The 26,712-nt window shown below is 36.4% G+C and overlaps 1 protein-coding gene across 1 annotated transcript in view; it reads right to left on the bottom strand.

Annotated features, from left to right (window-relative positions):
- Nucleotides 1-221: 221 nt before the first annotated feature.
- LOC149531914 (putative trehalase) overlaps nucleotides 222-26,712 on the bottom strand; it is a 101,163-nt gene continuing 74,672 nt past the window's right edge. Inside the window, exons 6-11 of the mRNA XM_089809779.1 lie at nucleotides 2,523-2,595; nucleotides 2,039-2,233; nucleotides 1,836-1,923; nucleotides 1,095-1,194; nucleotides 767-980; nucleotides 222-588 (exon numbers count right to left, since the gene is read on the bottom strand). Coding sequence (XP_089665905.1) covers nucleotides 502-588; nucleotides 767-980; nucleotides 1,095-1,194; nucleotides 1,836-1,923; nucleotides 2,039-2,233; nucleotides 2,523-2,595 — 757 coding nt within the window. The 3' untranslated portion in view covers nucleotides 222-501. The remainder of the gene's footprint in view (nucleotides 589-766; nucleotides 981-1,094; nucleotides 1,195-1,835; nucleotides 1,924-2,038; nucleotides 2,234-2,522; nucleotides 2,596-26,712) is intronic.

Raw genomic sequence — 26,712 nt, 5'->3', positions numbered from 1 at the left:
ATACTATTTTGTGTTTATCTTTTCAGATAAATTGTTATTTGTGATTCTTATATATGTAATATATATTATATATGTAATATATATTTTATATTATGCATTATATATCTCATATATATATATATTATGCATTATATATTATTATATAATAATATTATATTATATTACATATATGGTTAATATATTAATATTATATATATGTTAAAGATAAGTTATGCATATAGTTATTGATAATCTAAATGGTGATTAACTATAGAGACATGTCTCTTCATGTCTCTTGAAGAGACATGTCTCCTCTCATATTATACATATATGAGATCCAAATCTGCATTTGGAAATCATCAATTACAATGGTAATGAAAGTACATCTGCAAATACGATCTCAGTTATTTCAACAGTCTTCTGATTCTAAATGCCTCCATTTTGTCTTATTGTACCAAATGCCTCCAACCGTATTGATATATTATTCATAAAAATGTAGTAGAATGATGCTGTGAGCTGTAATTATCTGCAACTAATGGGTGTTTTTGTAGGCCAACCAAACTTTTCAAGTAGTACCAGAACCACACCATTGGACCACCCAAAACCCGTCTGCACCAATACGATGAGAATGAGGATATCAAAATAAAATTTGTATTCCATAAAAATATCTGACAAAATATCTCATTCAAAATATAAAAATGGAAACCTGACACACATGGAAAATGTTTGGATTCCAAAAAATATAAGAACAACTCATTCAATTTGTGCACATGCCAAACTGACATACCTGGGTTGTATATTCACCACCATTTCCAATACTTCCACAAGCTTCTACATCATACTTTTCATGCATTTGTTTGGTACTTGTGAATGCTGCATAATTGGTCCTCAGCCACCTACGAGCTATGTCTTCTGCTAGTTCTTTTCCTTGTTTTGATGAATGCTTTTCTATACCTTCAATAATTATATGTTGTACTGGGGCCCATCCATTTGGAAAGTCCCTGTTGATAAGGTAGTTAAACAGGCAAATACAAATTTGGTTTGGCATTTTGCATAAATAATATCTGGATTGCTCTTGACTGCGATATTGAATAGAGTTGACAAAAGAAACCTACCACTGTTGCCCTGTATTCATCAACGATGTTGAGATTCCAGCTGGTTGAAGAAGTCCAGAGGTTTGGAATTTCTGAATCACCTTTTCTACTCTTGTAGGATCTTCAATATTTTAAAAAATTAAAATCAGATCAATATCAAACTGATCAGAGAAATGATTAATTTATAAATTTTCCATAGTTCTAGCACCATCAACTTGTCTTGTGTTTATAAGTCGAAATTCCCATCACATTTAGTTGATATTCAAATGGTATATTATAATCCTGTTTATCATGTCAGGAATGGTCTCAAGAATAGAAACATTGTAAAAACAAAATCAACATCTGACCTCAGATGTCACTACAGTAATTTAATTAGATTTGGTTGATTGGCTTCTCATGCTCTCGAATGAAAGCCTTTTTTGTTTATGTTAACAGTGTAGAAGTAAAACAAACAAAAAACATTGAGTTAGTTAACTGATTCAAAATAATTCAAAAAAGAGCAGTATATATTTTTTGCTTACAACCTGAAACTAAAAGTGTCAAATAGCTTCTTTAACAGTTACAAGTCCGAAAATTACTTTTCCACATTGTGTAAAACTCAAGCAAACTCAGACCTTCGCAAGGTGAATGAATAGTAGTTCCTTCTCATTATGGCCTACCAGTTCATAAGCTTCTCAGATATTCAAAAAATGATGCTTGCAGACACCACTAACTCTGTGTGTGTGTGTGTGTGTGTGTGTGTGTGAGAGAGAGAGAGAGAACCTGAATGAAAACCGTCTATCCATAATGGGAAAAAGTTAGAAGCAAAAATGTTTTTGTTTTGATTTTGTGTATCCCATTCATAGATTTCCTGCATGCATTTAGGTCCATCAAGCATAAGCAACGTAGTGTATGAATCTAAAACCAAGACTGATGAATGTTTTAAACATTATTCTTGATGCTTTTAATGTATACACTCTGCAAACCTCAGCCTGTTGATCACTGATTTGAATGTTTTCGCATTTGTGTTGATCAAACCAATAATCAAGCCACTGGCCCATGTCATTGTTCCAAAGGATAGCATCGATTGCAAGTTGCCGAGCAACCGAAGCTTGAGTAAAAGCTTTTGCAACTGACTTTTTACCAAGAGTTTTGGCAAAAAAGGCTATATTCAACTCCATCTAGAGCACAGAAAAGATTAATAAAAACTATGGTGCCATAATATTCAAAATAAATGTCTTCTCTGGGAATATAAACAATTTAAAATGGAAATAGTAATTAGACTAGAAACATATCAAGATGATAAAGAAATAAGTAAAATTATGCTAAAATCATGTGTTAATAATTAAGCTAATTATTATATTTTTCCTCATAAATGAATAAAATTCCCCGCTCCTTGAACTCTATCAAACATCCTTTCAAGAAAGGAATACATTAAAGTGATGTGCTCAAACAAATATTATAATATACCTGCAATAAATAAGTATTCAGATCTACAGGAATGATAAAAGTGGTATGCAATGTTGTGAGATTCTTCTGATCACTGCAAAACGATCAAATATTTTTCTCATTGAGATAAATCATCATTTCAATAGTAATTCAAAACTGTTAGATCAAAGTCAATTTGAAATTAATCACTTGAAAAATTGGTAAAGTTGGTTGAACTTTAAAAAAAGAAATGAGAATGAATATTAAATAATATTTATATTCCAATATAGACAAGCACCTGTGAAAATATCTGTGAAATACAAGATTGGTAGTTACTCGTTATAATGGTCCCCACCCGATGGCATTCACTGAAGACAACTCACATCATGTAGGGATGACCTCCAAATGATTATGTTCGCGTATGACCGTACGGTAGCAATATCAGAAGGGTGGACAATGTAGTTACTAGCATACAATGGGGTTTCCTCCCGTGTGGTAACAAGTGTTGTACGATTGACGGCAGCAACAAAAGGTATGACAGACTCTCACCACATGGCTGCTGGATGTCATACAGAATCAGCAGCAAGCTGTATGGCCCTTTGACGTACAATGACCCTGTCCTTCAGATGGTGCAAACATCCAATGAGTAAAAATAGTGATGCAGTGCCCTATGGAGTTTCTGATTCCCACAGCCCATACAGTCTTTAGCAGGCCTTTGGATCACCTTACACCATACGGTGGTACAGCCCATGACGGGGTTTGATGATACCCATTGCTATTTATTTGATCTATGTTATATGCCTTAAGATTATTAGGGAGCAACAGAGATTGGATGCCACTAAATATTAATAGTAGTATTACATCTAAGGAATCTCAAGATTCCAACAATGGTAGGGTTCCCAGATTTGCCAAGTCCAGAACAATGAGAGAGAAAAGAAGAATGGGGTGATGGATAAATCACACCGAAACTATGAATCCAAATAGGGAAGATCTTTCACTTCCAAAATGGCAAAGCAAGTGGAACTCCAACTAGAATTTATAGTACAATAAAATAATTCAAGTTGCATACTGAAAACCATCCTACACAGCAGTCATAAATACCCCATCAAAGCAAAACTCCAGAGGTGCACAACAAGTTTCAACATGACAACAGACACCTACAAATAAAAAATAAAAGATGGGCGCAATATATACATAAATCAATTGGGACCAGAATTACAAATATTATTATTTATTTTATTTCATGATGGGGACATTACACTTGTTTTTACAACATACACACCATTTAACATCTGAATCAAACATTAGTCTTTGTTTGAGATGGCCCCATTAGATCATACTAAATATTGAGTCACTATGGATTCGTCATCCTTCTAGATTATGTTCTACTGTGAACTGAATTTAGTCCAGAACTCATGCTTCCAATTAATTGGGATCAGAATTACAAATATTATTATTTATTTTATTACATGATGGGGACATTACACTCGTTTTCACAACATACACCCCATTTAACATCTGAATCAAACATTAGTCTTTGTTTGAGATGGCCCCATTAGATCATACTAAATATTGAGTCACTATGGATTCGTCATCCTTCTAGATTATGTTCTACTGTGAACTGAATTTAGTCCAGAACTGATGCTTCCAATTATGTTCTCTTTCCAGCTAAGTTTATTCCATATCTCTCAACCTTCAATGGCATGCTCTAGTGCCAAGTGATATTAGTTCACATAAGATAAGAAATGGATTTTCAAATTCATGTGATTCTGTCATGATACAATTTCCACTCAAATTCTAATCCCCCAAAATATATTGACAAAAGAACATATTGAAGAAAATATATTAATATTTTCCTATCACAAGTTCTGCACAAAGAATCTGTAGCACCGTCTCCACAAAATTACCTATACCAAGTCTATATTTGATAAACAAATGAGATTTCCAAACAGATGGACATCAATTTTGCTAGTCAAAATTGCAAGGACAGGTTTCATTTTGCAGATGTTTTGAACAGAGTAACATTTTCATCAAGATGCCATACGGAATGCTTAAAGCCAGCGCTTGAACTTTACAATTAAAGAAGTTACCATTCCACCAATAAAGTTTAGAATTAGCATTATTAAAGCTCCCAATTATATGCAAACTTGATTACAATGCATCAAGTTGAAGAGTCAGCCACAGAAGTGCATACGTTTAATTTGACAGAGGGTAAAAGACCCTCAAAGGTTACTAATGGCAGGCCTGAGAACTAATTCTGCTATTGACAATTAATTGCAGCAAAAACAGGAGCATAACAATGATGAAACCATCTTTTGCGCTGCAATAGTCTTCCCAGTGAACTAATTTGACCTGCAGCCCTGTTAGCATTCTCAATGATGAATATAACTGTCAGTATACTGCTGTAGCAAATTCCTGAACATTAAGTCTCTTTCACAGTCAATAAGTTGAACTTTCTACAGAATCAAACCTGCCAGTGAACCTTCAAAAGGATATGAAGAAGAGAAAGGGATTCCCGGCATCACGAAATGCAAGTCAACCAACTCCTAATCACCTCAAAAGGGATTTCAACACCATGCACAAACTGAATAGCAGATATCAAATGCTGCTCAAAAATGGTGCCATGGATTGGAAGGTGCAATCTGCTCTATAAATTCCAAGACTACTCCAAAAAATCTCAAATTCCTCGCAATGAGGCACTAGGACCATAGGAGAGTTATAAACAATGCCAAAAAATATTGCAGTTCACCCTTGCATCAAATTGAAGCGTTAGAGATCCGATTTCTTAAATTTCTACAGTGCAGCCAAGGCAGAAATACTAGACTCCCATTCAATATCTACTTTTTGACTATGCATGACACAATGTTTTATGAAACTAGTTACCTAATGCTTAGAAACCATATCAGAAAATACCAAGATCAAAATCGTTCATAGTTTGCCCAAACCATTCACCTTTGGCTAGAACCACAATGCTCATATAAGGCAATGTCATGCCCTTGCAAAGAACTATTGTATTAACCAATACTCTATAAATTTCAAGACTACTCCAGAAAATCTCAAATTCATTGCAATGAGGCACTAGGACCATAGAGAGAGTTAGAAACAATGACAGAAAAATTCCAATTTGCCCTTGCATCAAATTGAAGGGTTAGATGTTGAAGTTGATGAAAGCTCAACCCCAAAGCTCCTAAGAATCACCTGTGTACAAACACCTATCACAGAAAGAGAGAAGCAAAAGTTATGAAGGCTAGAATTCTCAAATCCACAAATGAGACATTCTTGATGAGCAAATTGCTAATATCAAAAGTGACTGAATAATTACAAAGAGAGATCGTCCTTATAAAGGAGATCAAAACCCTAACAGGTAACTAGCCTAAGTTGCATGATAATAATTAATAAAAGAATTAATTATTATATGCTCAAAGTTTAGTTGTAAACTAGAGAAAATAAGTGACTTAATAATTAAATCAATATGATTTAATTAATAAGAAAAAGCATTATTACTCTAACACCCGCCGTTAAGATAAACTTAGGGAGTAGCTAAAAACCTAAAAACTACTACTGAAAGTAAATTTGGGTCCTGACAACAAAAGCCTGATGAGGTACCCAAGCACAACCAAATCTCTACAAAAAGGAGAAATAGAGAAAACCACATGGGAAAAACCCTAATCCAAAAGGAGATGGAAATAATGTTGAAAAGAACTAGTGAAGGAATGAAGAAGCCTCCAAACTAGGGAATGTCTCAAAAGATAGGAACAAAAGATGATCATGAAGAACACTACTGAAGCATGTAGAAGTTGCAAAGCTTTGTCAAAAGTAATTGTTGATTTCAAGAACCTCCATTGAAATAGAACCTGACTAGGTAGAGAAGACTATAATCTGCATCGAATCAAGAAACACACAAAAGAAAACAACTGAACTCGAAGATACAGATGGCATGAAACACCAAAGTTTGAAAAGCTGATCAATCGAACATGGAAGGCTGCAACCAAAGTAAGAACAAAAAGAAGAGTGTCTATATGGTAAATGATCCATCTCACCGAAATGCATAGGTACCTAGCCACTGCATCTGCCTAGTACATAAGAACAAAAACTAAATACATAGCTTACTCCATTGAACCAAAAAAGCATGAAAAACAAAAGAAGAACCCCCCCCCCTAATGCAAACAAGGGTAAGGTGACAGGCAACTAGAAATGTGGGCCAATAGAATTGCATGTCAAGGAACCACAATTAGGATGCACAAAAGAGTACATATATGTGTACTGAGGTGATCAATCTTAGACACGTTGTGTGGCTAATGTCAGAGAAGGGAAATTCACTATACAAAGGAAGATGGCAAACAAAGGAAAAACATCAACCCCCTTATGGCACTTTAATCAGAGTAGTGCATGTACAATAAGGCACAAGATATGGTGAATCTCAGGAATACAATAATCTATGAGTGTCCTCAGATGAAACTACTCAAATCAAAGGGCAAAACCGAGCAAAAACAACTAAAACGAAAATACAGATGGAATATGGCACTTTATCGCAGTGAGTTTCCAAGAATGCATACAAATGATATCTAAATAGACCAAAAGAGACATAAGGCTAATACAATAGATAGCACAACTCATGACGAATCATCTAAAGCAACGAAATTGATCCCCAAACCTGAAACAACCAAGATATACACCAGAATTCAAAAAAGGAAAAAACTTAATAGAATGTGTTTGGAGCTGAATCTGGAAAAACAACCAACATCACTAAAAAAAGCTCTGAAAGACCTTTCCAATGATATAAAGAATTCCCAAATCAAAAATCAGATGCTCAAGATATGTCTCTAGGAGTGCAAAATTGTACCCCTGACTTTGACAGCAGAAAATGCCATAAAAAAGCATCAAAACTGAAAAATACCTACACCACTATGACAAGCTCAGAACTAGCTTTTTGGCAATATCTCGATTCCGGAAAATAGAGTTCGTGTGCCCGAGATATGAGCAAAAAATCAAAGGTAGGTCCAAATAGAGCCTGAAGAGGTGACAGGAGTGTTGATGCAATACTGACGTCAACAAGTGACGAGCATAAAATTGATGGTCAAACGGTTGTCGACACAAAAAATGCCTAAAAATGACCTTGTTTTCGGAAAAAGACCAGTAGCCCGAAAACAAATTGCCAGAAAATGGAGGGGTAAGTGCCAGAAATACATTCTGGTGGCCAAACAAACAATTGGTGAAACGATCAAATAACAACCCAAAAAACTACGAGTAGGACTAACCCATTTCAATAGAATCCACATAGAGATTGCAAAAACCAATGGCATCAAGGAGTCAATGCTAAAAAAATAGGGCTTAACACGAAGTTTGGACCAAAAATAGCGACATTGATCACTGAGGGCAGACATCAATCACATGCGATCAAGGCATGGGACTGTGCATGAACCAAAAAAGGGGACGCCAACTTGAAGAAAGAATGCACAGTCTCCAATAATTGCTAACCACCGAAAATCACATGTCCAAACTCAAACATGTTTGCTAGAAAATATCGAGCTACATAAAATATGCTAATATCGCCAACATGAATGCCATAACCACTAGTCACCTTAAAAACTGTCATTATGAGCCAAAGAAACCACAACAAATGGCCCTAAAACACCAACTATCACTTGAACCGTTCTGAGAAAAAAAAACTCAAACTGTTTGTTCAACAATTGGCAAGTGGGCCAAAAATACACCACTGATGCCACCAAAAAAGCTGCAATCGTGATTGGTGGATGAAGTATAGGAAGCAACCTATGTTCCCCAGGGATGCATACCCAGCCTAAAAATAGGAGTTCCAGAAATGGGGAGGTCCCAAGGACGGGGGGACGAGTATGGGATGTCCCCAGCCATCCCCAAAAAAGGCAATTTACCAGGGAACGTCCTTGAAACTTGGGGATGGCTAGAAAAAAAAGGGGGACGACTGGCCGTCCTCAATATGGAAAGGGGATGCCTAGACGTCCCCTAACCGTACTGGGTACGGCCAGTCGTCCCCAATTTTTTTTATTTTTTATTATTTTTATTTTTTTAAATTAATGCAAAAAATTAAAAAGTGAACATTAAAAAATAATTTTAAGCCTTCTTACTAGGTCGTCGAGGTGGTCCCCACACCTCCAAATGAGGTAGAGGCAGAATAGGAGCAACAATCTGCTTCATTTTTCATGTTTTTTTATGTTGAACGTGAACATGATTATGATGCATTGATACTTATTACTTTGCGGAAGCCCTCTAGCCTTTGGGCGTATAGCTTTAGGTATATTTAGATTTAGATTTTTAGATTTATCATGTTTATCATTATAATATTGTTCACTGATATTGATATGCATTTGGACAATTGAGTACTGAAATCGGATATTATTTCATAGATGGCATTCAAATGTTGTATGTTATGGTTCTATAATGTTTAAATGACCTGCTTTGTGCTTAGTTTCATATGAATGACATGTATATTTGCAAATTTTAATGTATATTTAAAATTTCGCTATATATATATATATATATATATATATATATATATCATCCTCGTTTGCTGTCCCCCCCCCATCCCCAAAATCACCAAAAAAATTTGCTATCCCGAAAACCCGTCCTACCGTCCCACGCTGTCCCCGTACCAGAAACTCGAGGGTACATAGGAAGCAACCAAGGATGCCATTCAAAAGACACAAAGGTCTAGGCTGGAAAGGAGGTTGTTTTCCAAGGACGTCAAACCAAAGCGCTCATCATTGGCAGTCTATTTCCTAAGGTGATTTCAGCTCCCGCAAGAAAAACTTCTGCAATGTGCACAGCCCAAGGAGTTATGTGAGCCAAAAATAGGCTCCAAAGAACGTACAAAATAGGCCCAAGTCAAGACAAGATAGGCTACATTCGAAAATTTTGTTCCAATGAAAATTATGTGCTTCATCTTGGCAAGATAACCAAGATCCTACCATACTCCCACGAGGAGTCCCAAGGTTGGATCAAATCACATGGGGAGGTACATCCTACTGATTGGGAGGGGCCCTTGGTCTATGTGCGCCAACTCACAAAAAGAAGCAGAGTACGAGGTGCTTCATCCTTGCACAAAGAAGGGTCTTTGTCCAATCAAAAAAGGTTGACAGAGGCACGTGAGAGGAGTCCAAGGTCAAGCACAAATCCCATAGAGAAAGGATATTAGCATGCGAAGGGGCCCACTGTGGGAAGAAAGCACCAAACGCCCGCATAGGAATGTAGTGAGGCCACTCCCCAAAAAAACTTTTCAATGATGTTTTTTTAATAAAAAACATTCACCCATCCATGCAAAGCATGTTGATTTACTATTTAAAAAAGTGAACTAGTGCTTAATAAAGTGCTTTTACAAAACATATTGTAAAAAAAAGTAATTAATTTTTTGAGAAAAGATTAAAATATCACGTTGTCGATTTGTGGGCCCATGTCAAAACGGCGTGGGTGCAAAAATCATATGCCTCAAATTTCAACAATGTCCAAACTAGATGTATTTTATATGAAAATGGGGGTTTTTGAGTGCTCTGAGCTCAACGATGATGTTTGTTTGGGCTCAAAGTGCTCTAAATAATAGGTCCTCCCTAGATCTAATACAAAACACTTCTATAAACTGAAACCCTCTGAAACAGAAAAACACAAATCTAAAAACCAAGCCAATCTTCTTACAAACAGACAGGGGCATGAAGATCTGGAGCTCTAATACCATGTTGAAGTTGATGAAAGCTCAACCCCACAACTCCCAAGAATCACCTACATGCAAACGCCTATCACAGAAAGAGATAAGCAAAAGTTATGGAGGCCGGAATTCCCAGATCCACAGATCAGACATTCTTGATGAGCAAAAAGAGAAATTGCTCTTATCAAAAGGGCACGAATAATTACAAAGAGAGATCGTCCTTATAAAGGAGATCAAAACCCTAACAGGTAACTAACCTCGATTGCATGATAATAATTAATAAAAGAATTAATTATTGTATGTCCAAAGTTTAGATTAAGTAAACTAGAGATAATAAGTGACTTAATAATTAGATTAATATGATTTAATTAATAAGAAAAAGCATTATTATTCTAACATCAGAGATCCGATTTCTTAAAATTTCACAATGCAACCAAGGCAAAAATACAAGACTCCCATTCAATATTTTTTTTTGACAATGCATGACGCAAATTTCTTTGAAACTAGTTGCCTAATGCTTAGAAACCATATCCAAAAATACCCAGATGAAAATCATTCATAGTTTACCCAAATCATTCATCTTTGGCGCGAACCACAATACTCCTATAAGGCAATGTCATGCCCTTGCAAAGAACTATCATATTAACCAATACTCAATCATAAAACCATAAATATCATGATGATTCAAAACTAATATCAAACCCTACACTGAAATATTCACCACCAAACTGAATTTGAGGCCCAAATATTGCCTTTGAAATGAAAGAATCAATTTACCACCCTGGAGAAAATTTTCACTCCCACAAATGATGTCCTCAGGGAAGAATATTGTCCTCCAAAAGCTCTACAAATCTAAAAACCTGCTAAAACTTTTTCTTTTTACATGCACGGTGCGCCAAAGTGTTGTGACGTAATCACACATCGCCCCATTGCAAATGGGAACCCCCTGTTTTTTGTTTTTTAGCGATTTTGTTTAAGTGTTTCAATTTTAGTCTTTGATGCCACAGAGGTATTCAAAAGGGTCAATGGACAACGATCAACATTACTTGAGGTTGATTTGGACAACTCCTTTATAGGAAAGGTTGTTTTTTTCGGCTTTTCTACTTTTCGAAAAGTTTCATTTTTGGCACTTTAAGGCCAATTGGAGTCTTCTTTTTTTATTGCCTTTCTACTTTGTACAAATCTCTATTCTTAAAAGTTTCTTTTTTTTTGGAAGGCCAAAAGTTGCAACTAAGATCCGTGAAATCGCCCAATCGAAAAATTCTTGTTCAAACTTCAGGTTTATCTGAGATTTCGTAAAAAAAGTGAGAAGTGGTGAAATGTTCCAAATTTGAAAACAAGGAAAAACATTCAAAATTGTGGAAATTCTTGAAAAATCCTTATTCTAGTATCAAATTTAACTTGGAAAGTCAAAAGAAGCTATAGAAGAGAACATTGGTGGAAGTGTGTTGAGAACTGAAATTTAGCTAGGTCTAACAAATTATAAGATCTTCCAAAATCCTCATCAAGATTGTGTCCCCTTTTCTCCAGTAGGATTTACTAATAAATAATAAATATTGCTAACAAAGGAGTAAATAATAATGAATTATTATGTAATTTATTATTAAATTAATAATAAAGAAATAGTATAATAAGATATAATATTATATCTATATCAAATAATGAATATAATAATATTATAATCAGATATAATACATCAACATAATAATATAATAAACTATGTTCCCCTGAGTTTCCGGGACAGGGACAGCAGGACGAGTTTCTGAGATGGCAAAAAAATTTGACAATTTTGAGGATTGGGGGTGGGGAGGAGGGGAGTTATATATATATATATATATATATATATAGTGAAAATATAAAATATACACTGAAATTTGCAAATATACATGTCATTCATATGAACCTAAGCACAAAGCATGTCATTTAAATGTTATAGAACCTTAACATGCACCATTTCAATGCCATCTAGAAAATAATAACTGATTCCATACTCAATGAGTAAATTGTCAATATGCATATCAATATGTAAACAAAAATATAAGTTTAGTAGTGAACAATATCATAGAAATATGGAAATCTAAATATGCCAAAAGGCTAGAGGGCTGCCATAAAGTTTCATCGTCATGTTCAAGTTCAACATAAAAAGAAAAATATAGAAAAATGAAGCAAACTGCTGCTCTTATTCTTCTTCTGCCACCATGGCATCAAAATCAGAGTCCTCATTCTCACTAGCATGCTCCATAGGAAGCGTAGTCTCATCCAATGGAACCCCAACCAATCTTGGTGTTGTCTCATTCTCATCTATCTGGGCCACATCCCCAGGCCCAACATCCCATCGCAAAGCTAGAGTCTGCCTATACTTTGAAGTTTAGTGATTCACAAGTCAAAGAGCAAGATGCACCACTACTAACTTCTCTACTCGTTTAGAGGTAAGTCTATTCCTCTTAATAGACTAGATTAATAAATATGTGCACCAATTCCTCTCTGCAGATGAGGAACTAGCAACCTATACAAGAAGACATGTGGCAAGTACTTTCAACTCTGTTGTATCTCTCCCATACTAGGTCCACCATCCAATAGGATCTCTCTATGCCAAAACTGCTATATCCACCCTTGTTTGTGGCTTACTCAAGTTTGGGCCACGAAAGTTGGTGAAATCAAGGAATTGTGCACGAAGATTAGAGGCCTCTTGAGATGAAAGCATCTTACCAATGGCTCTTGTGAAGCCATCCAATACCTCAGCATCATCACATGGGAGGCCACTTCCACCGAACTCTGCATACTATTTGAGATTTAGAGAAAAGGTAGCCATATGAAGCGGGGTATTCATTATATTCCACCTCCGTGTCACAAGAGGCCTAATATGCTCCTCATAAAACCCCAATGTAGGATCCTTTGCTGCCACAATTTTCTTCATCTTCCTCAACATGTTGTCAAAAGTCTCATATATCTCTCCAAGACTAGAAGCATCAGTATCAACATATCTAATGGCATCTACAATAGGGAATATGAAAGAGCAAATATATCTGCAAGATGCAAACAAAAATTAAAATCAAAATTAGAAATTTTAAATTAGTATGAAAATCAGCAAGCAAAAGACTAACATTTAATTTGAAAATCAACAACTTACCTCATTGTGGACCACCAGTTGTCATCAAGGATCCTTTGCTTCACCACATTTCCTTCAGAGGACTTAGAATTGGACCATCTTTCTCACTTTGGATTCACCACCATCAATTGGAGGGCCTCATGCACCTCAATTGTCCACTCCATCAAGATGAAAAATGCGCAATACCTATAGAGACAATTATATATTAAAATAAAGTACATTAAACACATCACATTTAAGTTTGTAACTTTAAACTAAACTATAATTAAAATTGACATGCCTTGTCTCGGCTGGTTTGAGGAACTCCTTGTTAGAGGACTTGAATAGAGCAAGTGAAGTGTTGTGGGTGCATATAAACATTTGCACTTCTCTAGCTTCTAACACCATCTGTTTCACCCACTCAATCTTCCTTATGGCCTTCAATGCATTACTCAATGCATGAACACAATAAGGACTCCAAAAGATGTGCCTATAAGTACCTTCTACCATCCATTGTCCTGCATTTTGTCACCACAAAATATAGGTAACAATACAAAATATTTTCAACTTAGTTTCACATTTCTCTAAGATAATTTAGCTAACATTGATCAACCAATCAACCCCAATTTGTATAATGAATCCTTTTACTAAAGGCTTTCATCAAATCCTTTTCATTTTTCATTTTATTAAGCCTGTACTTGATTATTGAAGTCTTCAACATTCTTTCTTGTGTTTTTTAGTGTGTTTAGTTTCTTTTAGTCTTTTTGTTTTGTCCAATCTCTTGCTTTCAGTTTTCCCTTTGATTTGGTATATCTTAGGGTTTAATTGGACTTAGTAGTCAAAAGATATGACCATTTAAAGTGCCCAAAAAGTGGACTTTCTAGGCACAGTCGCATAATTAAAATATCAATGTTATATTTTAATATTGACATTTATTAACTATATAGTTTAATATATTTCTGTGTATTACTATATGTTTTATTTTAAAACATCTAATTTAAATATTACTTTTTGAATAGTATATGCACATAATATATAAACTATTTAGTGCAAATATTATTTTTGACCCAATTAAGTAATATTGACTCAAAAATCAATTAAAGATGTGCTTAATTTTAAGTTGTGCAAACTCAATTTACATGTTTTTATGCGAATGCATTCCTAGAATGCGATTTGCACTAGAAATGCATGTTATAGACTTCCTAGAGTCCACTTTGCATGAAAATTCCCCTTTACATGTAAATCACTTTACATATTGCCTCTTGAGAGTGTGATTTGCACTAGAACATCTAAATATGCAAATGTATAATTAGAGTCTCATTTTAACATGTAAATGCATATTTGAAATATGTAGGAGTCCATTTACATGTAAATGCACTTCCGACAATGTAGCTTTACATGTAATGTGTCTTCGAGAATCCGATTTTGCACTTAAAACTCATGTAATTGCATCCCAAGTCCATGATTTTGCCTTCCAAGTCCAAAAACAACCAAAGCATATTACATACTGCATATTTTAAAACATGCAATAGGCCTAGGAGAGTGTGATTTGCTCCTTTAACTTCATTTACATGCATTTTAAAACATGTGTTTGCCTATGGAGAGTGTGATTTGCTTTCCCAACCTTCAAATGTATGCATTTTAAACATGTAAACTCCTCCATAGAGTGCGTCTAGGCATTTTAGTACATGTAAATGCTATTGGAGACCAGGATTTTGCATTCCCAAGCCAAAAACAGCTCCAATACATGCATTTGTAGGGCACATTTTTGCTTAAAATGCCCAGAAATTTGAATTTTCATCCACGTTTTTGCATTTGGATCCATGTTTTAGCATTTAGGGCCCGTTTGGTTGCTGGAATACAACTAGAATAGGAATTGAAAATTAGAATTTGTTTTGTATTCTCTATGTGGTGCACTAAATCAAAATTGGGAATAGGAATGTGTATTCCCATTTTGACCCCAAAATGAGTATATGTTCATTCCTAAAAATCCTTGTTATTGGAATAGCTATTCCTATTCCCCTTTTGACTTTTGCTTATTTCATCAAAATTTGAAATCCATTGAAACAAAATCATCCATGTGAAAGTTAAAATGGTGAATGTCACTGCCGCCTTGTGAATCTTGTGGGCTTACAAATGGATTAAAATACCTGTGAATTTCGAGAGTTACAAAAATGCTCATCTACCAACCAAATTCTTCTCACTTGTGCCTAAAATAAAATCAGGGCATCAATATTGTGACAACAAAAGGTAAATCAAATGATTTTTAGCTCCTTTCACGATTATTGTTGAGAGAGTTAGAATTTCGCAAGGTTGATAATTGACGAGAAAATCATTTGGGATCGAAAAATGAATCGAAGTATATGAAAAGGGTTTTATGAACGTGGCACATATGCAGGCACACTCAGTTTTTTTATTATCGAAATCATGGCAACTGAGAAGAGCGAGACATGTGACAAAAGGTGTTTGTTGATAATAGTTTACAAGGTTGTAACCGCACTATGAATGCGGCTTGGCTAGACAAACAATGGCCATTTCCAAATTTCCACCCAAGCAAACCAATTTGAATAATCTTAAAGTCAAATTTTGTTCTTCACATGTTTTTCAATTCCAATTTCTATTTTGTCTAGCCAAACAAAGAAAACAATTTTCTATTCTAGAACAGCAATCCTGATTGTCAATTCCTATCCCACAACCAAATGGGCCCTTAGGGAAGATGTTTTTGCATTCACAAGTCAAAAACAACCAAAATATATGCATTTTGGAGCCACGTTTTACAAAAAAGCCTAGAAAATGGCATTTACAGCCCATGCATTTGGAACTAGAGGGCACGTTTTTAAGTTTTGATGCATACTCATGCATTTGGAATCCACATTTTTAACCTTTTCATGCAAAAACGACTCATTTACATGCATTTGGAGAGCACATTTTTACCCAGAAAGATCCCAAATATATGAGTTTCTCAAAAACGTTTTGCACTTGGAAGTGTTAAAAATTAACGTTTCTACACCTACGTGTTTTTTGCATCTACGTGTAAAGACACCTCATATATTTGCATTTGGAGGATTACACTTGTAACTTTGAAATAGTCAAAAGCTATTGAGTTGTATGCATTTGTACTTGGAGATTTCGATTTCGGAGAAGAGTCTTTGATTTCAACTTCTCTTTCTTTCAAATTTGGCTCTTTGAGCTCCAAGTAGATGATTTCAACTTTGTTCGTCTTTTCTTGCTTACTTTTCTATTATATTGCATGTTTTGACTCATTTTTGTCCATTTGTTCAAACGCATGCCATGTATTTCATAAATTTTCTTTAAGCAAGATGAAATCTTCTATTTTTGAATACTTGAAAATCTTCCAAACTCCATAAATGAAATTGCATGTAGAAGAAAATTTGAGTCAAAGCAAGAGGTATGTTTTAGTTTTCTTGTTTGTTTGCTTGCTTGTTTTGGCTTCCTTTTTTGGAATAAAGTTGAGGAATCTTACCCAAGAATGCAAGTGCATCCAAATCCTTTCACCTTTCATCTTTCCATGTCAATGCATATTCCATCCATTTTCCAACACATGCAATTACTGTAGAAGTTGATGAAAGATCAACCCCACAACTCCCAAGAATCACCTGCATGCAAACACCTGTCACAGAAAGAGAAACAAAAGCTATGGAGACTGAAATTCACAAATCCATAGATGAGACATTTTTGATGAGCAAAAAAAGAAATTGCTATTATCAAAAGTGAATGAATAAATTACAAATAGATCAATCCTTATAAAAGGATATCAAAACCCTAAAAAGGTATAACCTACGTTGCATCATAATAACTAATAAAAGAATTAATTATTAGATGCCTAAATTTTAGCTTAAGCAAACTACAGTTAATTAGGAAATATCTAATTACTCTAACACCCCCCCTTAAGATAAACTTAGGGAGTAGCTAAAAACCTAGAAACTACTACTAAAAGTACATTTGGGTCCTAGCAACAAGGCCTAATGAGGTACCAAAGCACAACCAAATCTCTAAAAAGAGGAGAAATAGAGAAAAACACATGAGAAAATCCCTACTCCAAAAAGAGATGAAAAACATGCTGAAAAGAAACTAGTAGGACTGAAGAAGCCTCCAAACTAGAGAATGTCCTAGAAAATAAGAACAAAAGAATGATCATGAAGAACACCACTGAAGCATGAACCTACAAATATTGTCAAATTGTTGATCTAAAGAACCTCCACTCTATAAAACATTACAAAGTAGACAAGACTAAGTCTGAAGAGCTGATCAATCAAAAATGGAAGGTATCTTCATGGCCTCCAAAAATAGGAATGAAAGAATGTCTATATGGTAAATAATCCATCTCACCGAAATGCATAGGTATCCAACCACTGCAATTACCTAGTACATAGGATCAAATACTGAATACACAGCTCACTCCATCGAACCAAGAAAGCAATAGAACCAACATAACCCCCCTATAATGGTAAGAGGTAAGACATGAACACTGAAATTGAATGCAATATCTCCTATAGGAAAAAAAAAAAAAAAAAACCAGCAGCATCGAGAGTGCAAAAGAAGTACAAACACCTATAATGGCACATGTCATCGACACATCATGAAAGCTAATGTTGTGGAAGGAACACTCACTTGACAAAGGAAGATGGCAAATATGGCCAACATGAAACCCCCCAAGGCACTTTATAATGTAATGCGAGTACAACAAAACACAAAGATGTGCAAGATCCCAAAATGCAATAGAATGGCACTTTATCTCAATGCATTTGCAAAAATACTACAAAAAGATGTCAACAAAAATCAAAAAAGACATAAGGTTGATACAAGAGATAGTACAACCCATACAAAATCATCTAAAGCAACAAAATCAATCTCCGGACTTGAAACAACTAAGATATCAACCAGAATGCAAAAATGCAAAAAACTGAATGGGATGTGCCTAGAGCAAAATTTGGAAAATAGAATATCTCAAAATATGTCTCTTGGAATGCAAAATAGAATTTGACTGCATAAACTGGCAACCAAACATCATCAAAAGTCCAAATAAACTGCACCATCAGGACGGTCTAGGAACCAGCTTTCCGATGATATCTCGTTTGTGAAAAACGGAGTTCGAATGAGCAAGTTACACCCAAAAACCACATGTAGGTCAAAACAAAGCTGAAAGGGCCCCAAAAAAACTTAGCGCCTCTCAATCTGTGTCAAAATGTCCCAAAAAGCGTATCACCAGTGCCACAAATTACCTCGGGAAGTGTGCCAATTTTGTACCCAAGCTGTCTTGATTTGTGTGCCACAAATTTCGATTCACATGTCAAAAAATCTCTATTTTGCGTGCCAAAGAATCTCGATTTGTGCCATAAAATCTCGATTTTTGTGCAAAAAAATTTTGATTTTAGTGCTGAAAAATTTCGATCTGCGTGCCATAAATCAAAAAATTGCCACCTCAAGAAACATGCCCAATCTAGAAGCAATATTATTTTTCGTTAGATTCCAACTATGTCCAAATTGGACAAATTTTATATGAAAATAAGGGTTTTTGGGCGCTCTGCGCTTAACAATTATGTCTGTTTGGGCTCAAACTGTCCTAAAAACCAGTGAGCTCCCAGATCCAATACAAAAATCCTCTAAAATATGAAACCTTTTGAAACAAAATTACGGATCTAAAAGCCAAGCCAAACCTCTCATAAATAGAACAAGGGCATGAAGATCTAGAGCTCTGATACCATGTTGAAGTTGATGAAAGATCAACCCCACAACTCCCAAGAATCACTTGCATGCAAACACCTATCACAAAAAAAGAGAAGCAAAAGCTATGGAGGTTGAAATTCACAAATCCATAAATGAGACATTCTTGATGAGCAAAAAGAGAAATTGCTATTATCAAAAGTGAATGAATAAACTACAAAGAGATCAATGCTTATAAAATGGGATCAAAACCCTAAAAAGGTCGAACCTACGTTGCATCATAATAATTAATAAAAGAATTAATTATTAGATGCCTAAAGTTTAGCTTAAGCAAACTAGAGTTAATTAGGAAATATCTAATTACTCTAACAATTACATCCTCTGAACTGGATTACATGTGCACCTCAAGTATTACGTCTAATTAGCTCTAGAGAACCCGATTGTGGTAAAAGGACACACTTTTAAACACCAAAGTCGTATTTGTGCACATCCATATGCATCCCAACTTGCATTTTGGCCATACCCACAAAAGCCCATCTTTACCCACATGAAATCCACCCTTGAGAGTCTGATTTTGGCCCTTTTCGCCCAAATACATATGTTTTCTGGTTCATTTCCAGCCATCACATGTGTTTCATAAGTATCTAATCCATACTTTGAACACTCATCCCTCGCAGATTCGTCATTGTAACTCAAATCCCAAAATTTTCATGAATCCAATCTCATGGAAAGATGTTTTCATCTTCATGTTGCAGCACACTCTTCAAGATATGTCAAAACTTATTCCAAGAATAATGACATCTTGTTGAGAAGACGTGCTTCAAATCCAAAGAAGCAATAATTCATTTGGTCTCCACTTTCATAGTGACTAGCCTAAAACCTGAGTTCATGTGGGAATGTGCCAAGCACTTTCCTTCAAAAAAAAAAGTTAGTGTTGGTTTATCAATATCACTGCTTCTAACAATTAGATATTAGTGTAGTTACAGATTTCATCTTACCCATTTCTCGCTCCACAGTGTTGTAAGGTTTTCACACATTGCCGGACCCCCCTCTTGTTAATCGCCTCGGCAAATTTTTGGATTGCCCAAAATTTTTGAATTTTGAAAATTTCACACCTTGGCACCTTCAAGACAAATATGGGAGGCTTAACTTATTTTCACCCAGTTTCAACTTGATTTTTCAAAGCTATTGATTTTACCCCTAGGCCGAATAATTTTCCAAGTTAATTTCAACTTGGTAGGATAAAATTGTGGATTTTGTACTTAGACGTTTTCTTTTGAAAATATGGTTTTAATTTTGTAAATTTGGACGACTTTCAAAAGGGAAATTTTAATTAGACTTGAGTTTTTGGAAAATCTCAAATTTTTCTCTGGTGAAAATTTTAATTTTGTCAAAATGAGGAAAATTGCAAAAAATCGATTTTTAGTTCTAGATGCAATTTTATTTTTTATTTTTATTTAGCTTGGCAAAATCGACTTGGTAGAAAATTGCAAAAAATTGGCTTTAATTGGATTAATTTGCCTTGAAAACTTTTAATTTTTAATAAATTTAGTAATTTAATATTGAAAAAATGGCTTTTGGTTAGCCAAAATCCAAATTTAATGACGTATTAATTACTAAACCCTCATTAAATGGAAATATTTAACACCTTCAAGGCTATTTAATTTCGTTTTGCAATTTGGAGCTAATTGGCAAATTTAAAAATGCAATTTTCTTTTGGCAAAATTAATTTTTTTGAACTAAGTATTTAATTAAGGGCCTTAACTTGGATTTAATTTTGTTTTTTGTTTTCTCCTAGACCAGGTCGGCCAGCTTTGAGGAGAAGGGAATTGGCTATAAAGGGAGTCTCCTCCCCATTTCATTTTCACAAATCATTTTTCTCCTCTCCATGTTGGGCGAATTTCCTTGAACGCAGATTTTTCTAGACTTAGGCGACTTTGTGGAAGGCAGTGTTTTGCATGCTTGGGTGATTTTAGCTTGCATTTCTCCATTTTCATGCTTGGCGATTTCTCAAGGGGCAGACCTTTTGCAGATTTTGGTGGTTTTCTCCTCCATTTATGAGCTGCGATTTGTGCCCTAGGTGGCATTTTGGGCAGATTTCAGACTTCATGCTTGGGCGAATTTGAGACAAAGGTAAAATTTTCCATTCTTGGCATTTTATTGAGGCAGATCTGATTCTAATTTTTGGGCAATTCATGGTGAAGGTCTGATTTTTTTTTCCTATTTAGGACTGCATTTTTATACCAGATTTTGGTAATTTTGTTGGGAGAAGAGATGCATATGAAAGTTTGATTTTTGCATAGAAGGCAAGTGTTGGATAGTTTTAGAAGTGTAAATTTCTATTTTGCAAAGGGATTTGAACTTCTTGAAAGTCATATCCTAAGTTCCGAAAAGTCGCTGTAAATTATTGGTTAAGGTGAATTTTCATCATCTAGAGTTGCAAGGGGTGCTTAAGCTGACATCCATCTTTCGTTCTAGTCTAAGGATTGCTCCGCTTGGTTCTTCTTGCCTTTTGGTCCACCACTCTACCATCCCGTAATAGGGCGACGAGCATGGAGGATGATAGTGCAAGTAAGAATCCCAAGCAGGCGAACACTAAGAAAGACAAAGAGGATATGACACCCAAAACTTTCTTCTTGAAAATGAAGAGAATAACCGACACCAATATCGATATAGTGGACATGATACGGATGAGAGACAAACTGAAGGAAGGTCAATCCCCCTTGGCAAAAAGGATTTACAAGAGCGGAATTGTACACGCAGCGGCTTTTCCTCCCACATTCCCCTGTCCAGAATTGATTATGGAATGTGCATCCAGATTTGATCTAAACAGTAATTTCATCATTTTTGATGAAGGGAAGAGAGTGTTGGCCAGCATTGGCAAACAAGCAATCGAAGAAACATTCAACATTCCCCAGTACAAGGGCATGACAATTGTGATGATGGATCAAGCAACTAAGTCATTTCAAGATAACCAAGAGGCCTATTACACGCATCTAAAGCAGAATTGGATATGCAAGGGAAGGAAAGGAGTTAACAGATCATCAAGGCTCACAATGGCAGATTTCAAACCAGAATATGGCGATCTCGTTGTTCTACTCAATCGAATCATGGGCCTAGCTCAAGGGATGAGATTTGAAAATTGGATGTACTTCTTCATTGATGAGATTGAGAGAGGAAAAAGAAGGTTTGATTGGGCGAAGATCATAAGCGAGAACTTAGAATTGCAACTCATAACTGTGCAAAACCAAAGGCAATTCTACATGGGCTCCTATCTGTTCTACCTAATTGCTAGATTGTACAAGAGTCCGGGACTTAAGACCTTAGGAGAAGTTGGTAGCGGACCGAGACAATATTTGGTACATGAATGCTATCCGCAGCTCCATTTGCACAATAACAAAGATTACAAGATATTTTGCGACGCCTTCGCCATGAAGACAGTAAGGGTATTACAAGGGACACCTGCTAAGAGACTTTCATTGGAAGCAAAAGCAAGAATTAAGAAGTTTGGGAGTTGGTTCATCCAATTTCCGCAGTTTACATACATTAGAGTGGCAGGAAGTACAGTTTGTCCCAAGAGGCTTCCAAAGTACCCACCCGACAAGGTAGTTTTGTTAGAATTGGCTAGACAAATTGAGCACTATGATAGAATAACGAGAAACGAAGAGAAAATGGGCATTTCATTCTCAATCATAATTGGCAATGATAGTTGCCCAAATTGGGCCTCCTTTGAAGCCGCAGAGAAGGAATTGAAATGGTATCATCTAGGATGGTACAGAGCAAGGCAAGGGTTTGTCCCTAATGGTCTTATCAAGGCATCTCATGGAAACGAATTTGGGCATGTTCCCACCATAGAAGACTTTTGGGCCAACGCCGAAGATGACTTTCATGCGAGAAAGCTAGCTTTCTCAAGGCTGACGGTGAACATGATGAGGGCTATTAGATGGAGAGGCCTTCATATTTCGGATCAACTGGAGGATGATGGGAATGTGTTGAGAGAAGACTATGATACAGTAGAAGGAACAGAATTGAATCTAGTGGATTGGGATGACCATTAGGATCCCTCCTTGGAAGCGATCACAAGGGTAGTGGATTTACATACCGAGTCGTGGTATAATCAAGGACTAAGGAAGCTACAAAGACAAAGGATTCCCCTTACTTATGAGATGATGAAACCAAAAGAGAGACGAGCAGAATCAGTCGGACAAAGGAATGAAGGAAATAGCCAGCAACAGGAAATAATTAGAAATAGCAAGAAGAAAGTTTTGGAGGTAGAGAAGGGCAAAGAACATCCAGAGCCTCCAACCAAGAGACAGCATGCAACGCCATCAAGAGAGAGTATAGTTGAGGCTAGAAGCCAAGAGGTCAATTCAAATGATAAAGGGGCCGCAGTGGAGGTGAGCTCTGATTCAAAATCAAGTGGCTATAGTGAAAGCACCGAGTACTCCCCTCTCTCAGAGAACCAACAAGGAATTGATATGGAAGAAACTAGTAGAGAAGAAGATGGACCAATCGACATCGAGGCAATAAGTCAGGAACCCGAGGTCGTTGGTGATGCTTTGTTAGAGGAACCAAATCCAGATTTGGGGAGATGCATTGCACCACTATGGTTAAGACAAATGCTTATGCCAAGAGGTGTGGTGGTAACGGCTCATATAGCTGAGGACATCCAAGGGTTAATGGAAAAGGGTGATAGCGAGAACCAAAAACAAATGGCAAAAACGGTGGCAAGAGTAATCAACAGCGACAATGATGATCACTGAAAGGTTCAGATTGCTATTCCAATAGTCAACAAGGCAGTGAATGAGATTGTGGCCCAAGAATACGAGATAGTAGAACATAACTTGGGAAGGAATACAAATGATATGGAGTGTGAGGAGGTCCAGGAAGGTATAGCATCAATCAGAGAAAGGTTAAGGCAAACGAAAGGATAGTAAAGTTGGAGGCCAAGAACAAATATTGGAGAGATAGCCAGCCCATCCAATAGCTGCACCAGGCAACCCTTCCTCAAGATAGCGGGAGCAATTCAGGAGAGATATCAACTCAGCTACATGAAGTCAGGGATTGGATCCATGATACAATCCAAGATGGGCGAAATTTCTTGCCTTCCTTCATCTGGACATCCCAGTCATTAGTGGCCATTAGAGACAAGTTCAGGTTATTCGAAGAAGAGTGGAAAGGTTTCCTTCCCATCAGAGATTTGGCTATTCCTAGGCTACAAGCGTTCATTGGGTTACCAGAGGCATATTTGCAAAGGGCTAGATTGGTTGATCAGAGAGGATTGAGTATAGTTGAATCTTGGTTTGTTGCATTGACTACCAGATTTAGAACACTTGAAGAGATACATAATGAGATTGCACGACACAATCCAAGCGTCGACACTTCTATTTCAACCATGATGAGCAACGTTGGGGTGGCACTTGATTTTGAGGATATTAGAGAAGAAGATATCAATGAGACAGATTTTGGATCAAGACTAGATGAGTTAGGCAAGGTTACTATTAAGAAAAAACGTTTGGGCACCCTTTCCTCTCTCAGCGCTTTTATTGGATTTGCAAAGGAATATGAGAAGGATCACGAAAAGATACTACAAGTAGCAAATAACTTGGCGAAGTCAGTGGAACTCAAGGCAAAGCACACACCTTGTTCTCCTATGGAAGAAGTTAACGAAAGGCTAGCTAAGTTCATTGCCTTAGCTAAGAAAATGAAAGAAAAGAGAAGATTTATATTAGAAGATCATTTGATGTAAGCCCAAGTGGCAATTTCTCTTTCTTCTAGAATAGGACACATGTCTATTTCTGATTGGACACCATTTTGGTGTCTTCTCATTGGTTGCCACTTTTTGCACTTTTTTCATTGGTCCATTGATGAGGTGGCAGCTTCTCATTGGCTGATGGGGTGGCAACCCTAATTAGAGTTTTGAGAATCCAATCTGGATCGTTGATCTTGTTTTGATCTCCACCATCCGTTGTATTTTTGGCCCCTATAAAAGGCCATTTGCTCTCATTTGTAAAGGGGTCGGAGAAATTGTTGCGAAGATAATACCAAAATTGCTCTCTTTTTCATTGTTGCGATTTGCATGTTGATTAAGAACATTAGGTATTATTGCATGTTTTCTACTCCCACTTAGTTAGATTTCCTTTCAAGTTGTTAAAGTTGGTTTCATTTCAAGTTGCTAAGTGGGAGTGAAGTAGATGGATAGTTGTATGGTAGCATTGGTAAATGTTTGATAGGGATCAATACTAGGCCACTAGCATCCTAGCAGCTGGTTAGGAAGCTTTGTGTGGTAAACTAGTCTATTATTCCTTTGAATCATTGCACCAGTGGAAGTGAGGCCGCTGGTCAGCTCTCATTAAGTTCGATCCCCATCCATTTGCTAACCTTCCATTCATAGGAGTAGGAGTAGAATAGTGAGTAGATGGGTAGTTGAAGTTTAGAGAGAAGGAAGTTAGAAGGAGTAGGTCAAGCATTAAAACACATCCATTCAACTTCCACGACCATCGCTTTCCCATCAACATCATCATCGGTAGACACACCCTCCATCATCACGACCATCAACATTATCTGCTTCCACACATTTCACAAACCGAACCACCATCACCTTCATCCCATCAAAGTCCAAGTCATCCTCAACAATTTACGTAAGGCTGCCTACATGATTATCAATGAATCACATCGATAAAACTGAGCGAGTATCCAACGGTGTAAGGAACATTGGAGTTATACTCATGTCCCATGAGCACTAACTTTTCAACAAAGGAGTTGCATGTTTGATATCCCGTATCAAATATTCAAATCCTAATATGCTATGTAAGTGATACAAAACTCGCATCAACACACGGATAAGTGGACTCTTTCCTGGAAGTTAAGAGGAAAGAATTTTAGTAATACCCTTTCAAAATCTCTCAACTTCTTGCTTACCTTGAGTTCATGCAAGGAATGATGAGAAGGAGGAGCCTTCCCTTTAAGACAGGAGAGACTTTGTCTCATATGTTGTGGTTGGTCTACCTATTTTGTGACTGAATTTGAATAAAATTGTCAGTTGCAAAAATATCCACCCAATACGATCAAACCGACTGATTTGCACACACGTGCAAAATCCGTGATCACCTGTACTACATTAGTCGCCTCTATCGCATCACTCAAAACAGTGAACTGGAACTATGAGTCCTTCCTCTTTGCTAACCAATCTATGGCTTTCAAAAAATAACAGCCAGCATGGGATGTGACAATGATATTGATAAGTGGCCGATGTTCCACTCATCCATCGCAATAGAGTTGCCTGTCCTAACCAAAATACATTTTGTATCCTCAAACAACAAAGCAACCTTAGAGTACTCACTATGTAAGACGGCAGTTTGTAGCTTATGCACACGAAGGGGTACAAAGGAGGGATTCATATTCAATATATCTTTCACCATTTGTTTAAAATAAGTGAAACTGGATGCATTATGTGGGATACCATTAGCAACAAAGAATCTACCAATGGATCCCTCACAAGCTTCCTTTGCTTGTGCATTAAACAAACTTTCCACCGAGCCCATCTCAGCACTATCCATCTTCCTCTTCCCTCTAGTCTCAATAGTGCTGCCACTAGTGCCAATGGTGAATGTCATATGCCTTGATGATTGTGAGTGAATAGAGGATGTTGTCATTGTCAAATTTTGCCCCCCTCATTTCAGCCTCTTAAGTGCAATATTTGGCACTCTAATCTCTCTTTGTCAGTCAAGTCAAGACAAGGTTTGACTCCATGGCGTGCAACACCTAAAAAGTGTGACTTCACT

Source organism: Cupressus sempervirens, chromosome 11, assembly GCF_028749045.1.
Source record: "Cupressus sempervirens isolate cs-2001-9-10 chromosome 11, ASM2874904v1, whole genome shotgun sequence".
Classification (NCBI taxonomy): Eukaryota; Viridiplantae; Streptophyta; class Pinopsida; order Cupressales; family Cupressaceae; genus Cupressus; species Cupressus sempervirens.
The sequence above is the reverse complement of the archived record's forward strand: the minus strand, read 5'-3'. Positions and strand labels throughout refer to the sequence as shown.